We start from the raw sequence: 9,743 nt of genomic DNA, 5'->3' as shown, positions 1-9,743 counted from the left end.
GTTTGTTGAGTTCGAACGTATAAGCATTCCATTTTGATAGCACATGTGTCTCTATGAGAGACCAAATTGCTGAACATGAAACCAAATCGTTAAATCAGACCTAAACAATCGAACAGTTCAGTCCTTTGTGAAAACGATATGCCGGGAAAAAAGTTTGACAAAGTTGTTTATTAACAGTTTCTTTCCGTTAATTACATTATTTTTCAATATTTTACTTTAAAACCTTGCTAAACTCACAATCCCCTAGGTGGGAGATAAATTTCTGCGTTGGAGTGGCATGAAATCCCCATGGAAATAAATATACCCCCATCCAGGCCTCGGACAAGTCGCGAACGTTATCAGGTTATCTTACGGCAGTAATATACCACCATGAGGTTGATGTCAATATGACCTTGTGATGCTACTTGTTTTTTGTCAGGGTGTTGTCTGCAGTAATTTTATTGGATCTTTTTTAGCCTAATGACTATAATTTTTATTTACGCACACTACCTGTCATACAATCCGATTAAATGCGAGTAGTAACACTATCAGTATAATTGAAATTTTTATTGTTTTAAGATTCTGATTCACTTCCGGATTTCTTGGCGTCGATCTGGCGGGCACAGCTGTGATGACAATACCATCAGCTCAGGAAGCTTAATAGGGTCAGGAACTATGTCATGTTTATCTGGCTGCACAGGCGATGTTGGGTCGCTTCTGTACCAGTGTACAGACTTTGACGCAATAGAAGACTGGACAACAGGAAGATACACTGTTCGGTATACACCAAGTGTGTCAGTTTTCTCATTTGGGTAAGACTCGCCATATGATAGTATAGACAATTAGCTTACGATTTATTTGTATCACATGATGTACATAATTTTATAACAGTCTAACATCACATACAAATATACATTAGTTTCAAAACATTCCCCAGGTATGCCGGATGTTGTTGGATCAGTACGCTGATGGTAGGCGCTGACAGCTCTTGGTCTTTCAAAGCGTCCGTAGACCTGACGCTGCGGTCGGATACTGGGCTAATTAACAGGTCCCCGACGGTTGAAATGGCGCCTGTTGTCGCTTTGTTACGAGGATGTGACTACGTTATAAGCCTTCCAGGTATTTTAGAAGAAACTTTTTAGAGCTTTTTGAATTATCGATTTGATACATTATACTGTTTATTTTGTTACATAGAGATTTCTTTATAATTATTCTGTTGTATTATATTAGTTAGTTTTTATTTATTTATATGTTGACGCCATTAGGTATCTTGAAAACAATTTGTTTCCTAGAAAATCTTTGTTTGTGGGTTTTTTCTAAATATTCTTTCTATATTTAGTTGGTGATGTTGATGGAGACATCGTTCGATGTCGATGGGCTAATGCAGCAGACGAGTGCAGTGGTGTGTGCAATGCGTTTGCTAATGCGATATTGGACCAGGTACAACGTTACAAATAAAGTATTTGTCATGAGTTCTGGAAATGTGGTAGTTAGCAATCCTTTGGCGAGCTTACTTACACATTTCCTGGACGAGATAAATTAAATTGTGTATTATATAGCAACTAGTGTCAGTCGCTGACAGTATTGTTCTGACCAGTGCGGTCAATTCACCGAGATTTGAATGTAGTGCTTCACAAGGGTGTCCATTCCAGAAAAAGAGATTTGGCTGATAATAATTGTATATATATTCAATTATATATTTTGTACGAGTTTGTTCCCACGCAGGAAACCACATAAGCCTTATACAAGAGTGAAACTCTTGTGCAATGGACGTTTTTCTTGTGGGATTTTGCTTTTTCCAAAATTTGCTTGGTAAACAAATGATTAATCACTAAAGATTTGTTATATTGACATTTCATTCAAACTGAAATAAAGTATTTTGTTTCTTACCTACTTGTTTAAGCAATCTGTCGTCGTTTTGTTGCTGTTTTCAGAACAGTCTTGGCAAGTCAAATTCAATAAGGAAAAGTAAACATTTATGTGCTATCTGAAATGCCTCTAATTAGCTCATGTTCAACGCGCGTTATATATAAAGATAAATATATCCTTCTCGGAATAACATTGGCTGTAAATTATAATTTGGCGTATCGCTTATGAGCTGAACACCACAACGCAGTACCATTTCCGAAGTGCATTGCAGAAATGCAGTATCCAGAAGAAATTAAAACTATATATCCGATTAGTTGAATTCCGATTGAAAATAAAAAAAGTTGATAAAATTGCTTAGATCTAAATTGCGACGTCTTACTTCTTTTGATGAAGTTATGATGCTAAATTTTGTCCAAAGCGTTATCAGCAAAACAATTGATTAAATAATGAACGTTTAAAGTATGTTTCTTAAAGAATCAAAAAAGAAATATCGATGTTTTTCTTCTATTCTTTCGATATAACATTAATTACTCTACGCAAATATATCATATAAACAAAACTTAATTGCAGATGTGTTGCCAATTCAGCCACTGCTTCTTCCAATTAAATTGTTTACAAATATGCAATCGAACTATTTTCTTACCAATAGATATAGAGCTATGTTATGTCACACATATATAATACAAAACTGAATACGTGATGGTTGTATTAACCCGGAAACAATGTGTATTAATCAATTGAATGCATTTAAACATATTTTATTGACCATAAAACATGACTGAAAGATGTAAAGCGAGCAGTTTCTTGTCAGTATTAACTTACCTTTTACGTTTTTTCTTTATTCAGGATTGTTGGGATAAGAGTGAGGTTTGTGCACGTAAACTGGTTTAAACCCCCCGTAAAATTACATTTTACTGACCGTTCCAAGGCGGTACCTAACAATCCTTGATAAACATGCCTTTTTTCTTTATATATAGTATGTATGCACTGTGCTGTTTGTGGATTTTTGTGCTGTTCTTCTATGTTTCTTGTTTGAGATTTTTTGTTTTGGTGTTCTATGTCGTTGGCGTTTACCCAGTGCAATTAAACCGGGTTTATTTTTAAACTTTTTGCTACTGAGCTTGTTTCTGTAGTTTTTCACATACGTATTATACTAAATTTTCAGACAGCATGTACCATCTCGTATTCCGCTCGTCAAGGTGGGTATTTCGCAGTTGCCCTTCAAATTGAGGACTTTGCAAACACCGCTTCTACAGTGCCATTAAGCAGCATACCACTGCAATTTCTCGTTCACGTTATCACTTGCTCTGGTTGTACATGTGAATCGGAACCGGAGTTTGTCGAACCAACATCTGATTCGAATGATTGTTTTGCCATCGAAGTAGGAGATCGATTTAATTTGACACTGAAAGCCAGGAGCAAGTGGTCGTAAGAAATTGTTCTGCCTTTTGATTGTGGTAGTAAAGACAGGTTGTTTGTTTATATACTATAATTTTCTGGCCGTTCAAGAACATGAAACCACACTTCTTGATTCCTAAACATATAATACTGACATCTTCGATGCTTGGGGATTTGACAAAAAGCCCTTTTCTTTTTAGAGGAATTTCATTATTTTTTTTTCTTTTGCAGACTGAGAAGTTTAACGACTATTTCACCGATCGGAATGGTGCGCTCGAATGTGGAACATATTTCTGACAATGTCTGGAACTACTTATCTGTCAACGTATCTTGGATACCAACACAGACCGACAGCGGGCGAGATCACAGTCTTTGCTATTACGCTACGGATAATAACCTCGGGTATTCAATATTTTCCTATCTCGGTGCAAACGAGAAAAAGAAAATGCGTCTCAAATATCACTTTCATTGAAAACACAAATATCATAAAAAAATCATTTTACCTCCTTTCTCTTTTAAGGTTAAGCAACGTGATCAGATGTATAAAAATACCCGTATCAGGTAAGGTGTTCATAATTGTATTCATGATTATATATTCGATATTTTACGCGTATTTATTCATTGTTTCAAGTAAAAAATGAATTGAATATAATACTGTAAAGCATTTTGTTTCAATATATCGTATGATTTTAGTGAAAGAACCAACGCCATTGCGAGTTGAACGTCAAGGAATTTCAAACACGTGGATTATCGTAATCGACCAGACAGTAGGTTGTTTTTCGATTATTTTATCCTTTACATTTTTATTACATATAATTAGATTAAACACACAAAATAAAAAACAAAACAAAAAAAACAAAAAACATTTAGTTCATGCTTTTCGTTGAAATTGAGTTGTATCATCGATATAATAGCGGAGGAGTGAAAATATCAACTTAAGAACTACTTTTCAAATGAAAGGAAGTTACTTCCCTAAAGAAATGAATACTTCACCCTATATCTAATCAATAATGTCAAAATAATAATTTGATCTTTAAAAAGAATGCATATGTTTGAAAAACGATTTTCCGGGAAATAAACACAATTAACCGTTTATAAGGGGAGTGACAATTCCATGTTCAAAAGTTTTTTTAAAAACTGAATGCTTAAACTTTGCTTCAGTACAAAACTTTACACGAAAGCAAATTCGAACAAAAATTCGATCTTATAGCATGTATTTAAAATATTTTATAAATTTCCGACTTTACGAACTTCGCGGGAAATCATACAACACCGCTGATTAACTGATAAACTAAAATACACCACGTCATGTCAACAACGAAGCTTAGCAACGAAAGCAGTATATAATTTTGGCGTTCACGAGGTGAAATATATTGTAATATTTCACTGAAACGAAAAAAAAAAATCTTTTATGCCGTGAATATTAAATGAATGTAATTGTTGATTTTCAAAAAGAGCGCACCAAATTGTATGCGAACGTAATATCATTTCAGAAATGTCGTTGTTGAATATGTGTCCAAGCGCCGTGCGCGTAAACGTTTGATTTGGAAATGAGAGCGGGCTAAAATTTCAAAACAGTGAAAAATATCAATTTGTTATTTTCACTGTTAGTATCAGTGAAATATCATTACACTGATAAATCTCTATAATCCAACGGAAAACATATAATAAAATACGATTTTACACTGAAAACAATAAATCCTGTTTAGATTGATAACCCATAACTAGCTATTATTTGTCTAACAGTTTAACCGTCCTACGAACTCAGCGTTTATCACGATGTATGAAAGCGAAAACAACACAGCGATAATCAGTATAGATGTATCTACGTCTTCAGATGTTATTTACGATCCTATCAACAGACGAATATCCGTGACATTTAACTATGTATTCGATATTGATAAGAAATACCACGTTTCCATTCCATCCGGTAAGTCTCGATAAACACAAGTCAGTTACTTTCATACCTTGCATGTAGTTTGAGCTTCAAGAATGTATAATATTTTGTCTTTTAAAGAAACTTCTTTTTATTTATGTTTAACATACAATATTTCTGGCAATCTTTTTATTTCAGGCCTTGTTGAAGGTTACGTAAGCTGCGGTGCTGTTTCACATGCAATCAATGATTCTTCGTTTTGGCCTATCGAGCTAAGTATGTTGGTTTATTGGTTGTACAAAATGAACACGTTATACGATGTTTACTTTAAACGTAAGTGTTCAATGGTTCTGCAGTGTATATATTAGTATAACAAGAAACATTGCTCTATTTTGCCTTTTTCACTCAGAAATATCCAGGGCAGATTAATATTTCCTACGGCATAGACTTTTGTCATTTCAACTATTTCAACCACACCCCAAATGATTAATGCATAAGAAATGTATCACGAAATACTTGTTACAATATACAAACCTATACAATTTACTTGACAGACTGTGGAGACATATTCCTTGATAACGGCCATGTTGATCCGGAAAATGAAACTTCTTATCCTTCTACTGTAACATACATGTGTGATCCTGGTCATTTCCTGGTCGGGGACGAAAACCGCACGTGTCAATCGAACAGGTTATGGACAGGAACGAACTCAACTTGCAAGCCAAAGGGTTGTTTTTTTTTGCTTTTTCTCCAAATTCAAAAGTAACAATATATAAAATGCAATAAAAATCCTATGTATTGTGTACCTAACAGTCCTTGTTAAATATACCTAGTTTTTATATAGTATATATGCACTGTGCTGTTTGTGGAGTTTTGTGTTGTTGTTCCATGTTTCTTGTTTGCAAATTTTTGTTTTTGTGTTCTATGGCTTTACCGTGTGTCATTAAACACGGTTTATGTTTAAACTTTTGGCTACTGAACTTGTTTCTGTAGTTTTTCACATAAATATTGTTTTTTCACATATGTATTGTTTTAAAACGAGTGGTATTTTCCTATAGATTGCGGGTCATTCAATACTCCAGCGAATGGTCAGGCTTCCACTTCAATAACATTGTACAACACTCATGTGCATTTCACGTGTTATTTTGGATATCGTATTAATGGAAACATCACCATAATTTGTACCGAAGACGGGACATGGTCTAATAACCCACCCACTTGTGAAGTAGTAGGTGAGTATTTTGTTTACTTTGGCGTCTTTTGTGTGATTATATTCCCAATTCTTATTTGAAGAGAAGAATAGGCATTCTATTTAAATAAACCGTTCATTTTCTTGTGATGCATATGCAACTGTTTATTCTTAACGAACCAGACTGTGACATACCTCCGACATTGCTGAATGGCGCTTATACGACACCCAATGGTACGACGTATCTTCAAACAGCAACGTTTTCATGCAACAATGGGTATGACTTTGTTGGAACTAGTGATCGCCAATGCCTAGTCAATGGATCATGGAGCAGCGTTCATCAGTTTTGTATGATTAAAGGTAATAATCAAACGGCTTGGTTCAAAAGGTTTGAGCGATATGAGAATACCATATCATTTACGTTTACGCATTATTTTTTTTTCAAATTACATACGTTGATGGCGCAAAACGTTTGCATCCCCTCTGCGACAATAACCTTTTTGTAAGTTTATCGCGGTGTATTCAAACACACAATCAGTGTTACTACAGAGGTTTAATGTATATTGCAGACTGTGGACCACTTGTTTCTCCTCAAAATGGAAATGTACTTGTTGGTAACACAACCTACGGAGAAATAGCCACTTACACATGCGATTTTGGCCACGCTCTGATTGGGAATAATTCTCGCGATTGTTTAGGCAGTGGACAATGGAGTGACTCTGAACCAACATGTGTTTTAAAGGGTACGTGTATTAACATTCCATCCACTGTTTTCGTTAACATAACAGTATCCTAGACTGCATGTTTATTTTTTATTATGAAGATGTAAAATGCAACTAAGGATTTTGAAGGCATTGGATTTACAGCATCTTTATTTCGAATAATAGATTGCGGAACCTTGCCCGACACGCCACAAGGATCCGTATATACGCCTTTCACAACATACGGGGCTTTTGCTCTATATGACTGTCAAAAAGGCTATCATATTGAAGGAAGCAAAACTAGACAGTGCCAAGTAAATGAGCGATGGAGTTCACCGGTACCCACCTGTATATTAACCGGTATGAAGTATTTCATATGTCAATTATTGGCTTCCTTCTTGTTTACAGTTTGAAAACGCATGAGCTATATAATGTAATATTATATCTCTATCATGATCAACATCTTTGTCAGATTGCGGCAATCTTACTTCCCCTATAAACGGTGACGTGCTTTATACAGCGACGCTCTTTGATGACTGTGCCACATACTCTTGCAATGACGGATACGAGGTTGTTGGAGAACGCCGTGTATGTTGTCAAGAGAATGCTACATGGACGTCAATGGACACTGTTTGCATCATTAAAGGTATTATTTTCGTTGAGGTACTCAAGATCTGTATTAAATATCTACGCGCATCTCCGAAATAGAATTTGAATTGTTACGATTAGGAGATGTTCTATAGAGTCTTTTTAAACGTTTATAACACCCTTTTTTTCGACTTTCGTTGTAACTTCATGGCGTATGACAAAAACATGCCTACGAACTTATAGCTGAAGGCATGGCGGCAAATGGCGTTTTCGTAGATATATAGATGATTTAACTCGACACATAGTTTTTGGTCGAATGGAATATACGCAATTGTGTAAAGAGTTCATAGAAAAACCAATGGTTATCATTTTACACTTTTTCAGATTGCGGACCGCTGTATAATCCTGATGATGGTCGTGTTATCTATTCCAACACAACGTATGGTTCTCAAGCAACATTTGAATGTGATGTGGGGTACGAGGGGGTTGGAGCTAGTCAAATCGTCTGCCTTAGCAACGCATCTTGGAGTGAGAGCTCACCTTTTTGTAGAATAAAGGGTAAATTCTGCGTTTCATACCTTCATAGATTAGTAACGTTTTTTTTTTTCATAGTTTGACTTAATGAAAATGTTGAAGTTGAATAAGCATCGTACCTCCAAATTGACGCCTCAAAGTACAAACCAGTATCTTACAGTATCAGGTTTTATCTTAACCGAGCATGAATACGTTTTAATACCCATGTTTGATTAATCAATTTCAGATTGTTACTCTCCTTCCGTACTGACTAATGGCTCGGCGTCATTTACAAACACAACCTATCAATCAGTGTGTGTTTATTCCTGTGACACTGGTTTCGATCTCATCGGTGACAACATATCCATCTGTCTTCAAGATGGTAATTGGAGCAGTCCATATACATATTGTCACATCAAAGGTATTGCAACCAATATGCTCAAAAGCCATATGAAATAATGTTAAAAGTTTTGATTTAGAAAGCATATATGTTCTGTTGAAAGAGCAACACTTTTGGAATGCTAAAGTTAATTTGAGAAGTATACATATACTACCAGAAAGATTTGGTCTTTCAGACAGCTATATCTGTAGATTGATAGCAAGCGGGCTTTGTGTTGACGTCTTTTACGTTGTTTTTACAGATTGTGGTCTTGTTTTGTCGCCAGAAAATGGCCATGCTCATTTGGACACTACATACTTCGAAAGTATAGTTAAGTATTCCTGTAATATTGGTTATGACTTAACTGGTGCGCAAAGCCGAGAGTGTTTGTTTAATGGAACATGGAGCAGAGAAGACCCATTATGTACAATCAGAGGTAGAGATCCCATTATTTTCTGTTTGCATCGCGAAACGTTTTAGTCACTTCAATTCAATAATAATTAAACAAGCATCGTTTTATGAACATATCTGAATTGGTGTATATCGCGTGTTGTTTTGTTTGCTTACTTTACTTTCTGTTTGTTTGTCATCGGTTTTTATATCTCTATGACATTAAAAAGATCACAGAAAGTCTTTAGCTTCTGGTTTTCCCCTGCTGTTTCCTTTGCACTTAACATAATGGAATATACATCATTCCAAACAATATTTCAGAATGCGGCCATTTGGTGCATCCAGTTAATGGAACTGTTAGTTACAGTAATATGACTTACGGCGCAACAGCGTTTTACGTTTGCGAAACGGGAAACGATCTAATCGGAGACGATAAAACGGAATGCTTAAGTAACGGTTCTTGGAGTGAACTTCCCCCAGTCTGTTATATTAAAGGTATATATTCCCACACGTGTCCGTTCTTTTACAGGAAGTACATGCAAAGTTTTAACAATAATATTTCGTAGCTTCGCATATGAATGCGTGAAAAATGAAAATATTACAATTGCAAACGCATTTTCGTGTTTTTCAGACTGTTTTGACCCTCACGAGCCGTCAAATGGTACAGTGACGTACGTCAGCACCACATATGGATCGCACAGTCAATACAAATGCGATAACGGATTTGATTTGATTGGGGGGTCCATATCGACATGTACAGCACATGGTAACTGGAGTGATCCAGAAATATTTTGCCAAATCAAAGGTTAGTGTCACGACATAATTTGGATTTGTTCATATGTGGGAGTATCTGTCTTGTAT

General features: G+C 35.6%; 1 protein-coding gene across 1 annotated transcript in view; it reads left to right on the top strand.

Moving 5' to 3' along the window:
* Positions 1-654: 654 nt before the first annotated feature.
* Positions 655-9,743, top strand: part of LOC128228376 (sushi, von Willebrand factor type A, EGF and pentraxin domain-containing protein 1-like) — a 42,521-nt gene continuing 33,432 nt past the window's right edge. Inside the window, exons 1-20 of the mRNA XM_052939665.1 lie at positions 655-791; positions 917-1,098; positions 1,319-1,419; positions 3,014-3,276; positions 3,478-3,648; positions 3,767-3,807; positions 3,940-4,013; positions 4,993-5,176; positions 5,321-5,398; positions 5,677-5,850; positions 6,181-6,354; positions 6,495-6,671; positions 6,881-7,054; positions 7,199-7,372; positions 7,485-7,658; positions 7,985-8,158; positions 8,361-8,534; positions 8,755-8,928; positions 9,204-9,377; positions 9,514-9,687. Coding sequence (XP_052795625.1) covers positions 655-791; positions 917-1,098; positions 1,319-1,419; positions 3,014-3,276; positions 3,478-3,648; positions 3,767-3,807; positions 3,940-4,013; positions 4,993-5,176; positions 5,321-5,398; positions 5,677-5,850; positions 6,181-6,354; positions 6,495-6,671; positions 6,881-7,054; positions 7,199-7,372; positions 7,485-7,658; positions 7,985-8,158; positions 8,361-8,534; positions 8,755-8,928; positions 9,204-9,377; positions 9,514-9,687 — 3,148 coding nt within the window. The remainder of the gene's footprint in view (positions 792-916; positions 1,099-1,318; positions 1,420-3,013; positions 3,277-3,477; positions 3,649-3,766; positions 3,808-3,939; positions 4,014-4,992; positions 5,177-5,320; positions 5,399-5,676; positions 5,851-6,180; positions 6,355-6,494; positions 6,672-6,880; positions 7,055-7,198; positions 7,373-7,484; positions 7,659-7,984; positions 8,159-8,360; positions 8,535-8,754; positions 8,929-9,203; positions 9,378-9,513; positions 9,688-9,743) is intronic.

The sequence above is a fragment of the Mya arenaria genome, chromosome 3 (assembly GCF_026914265.1).
Source record: "Mya arenaria isolate MELC-2E11 chromosome 3, ASM2691426v1".
In the NCBI taxonomy this organism is placed as follows: domain Eukaryota; kingdom Metazoa; phylum Mollusca; class Bivalvia; order Myida; family Myidae; genus Mya; species Mya arenaria.
This window is presented reverse-complemented; position numbering and strand designations above follow the sequence as displayed.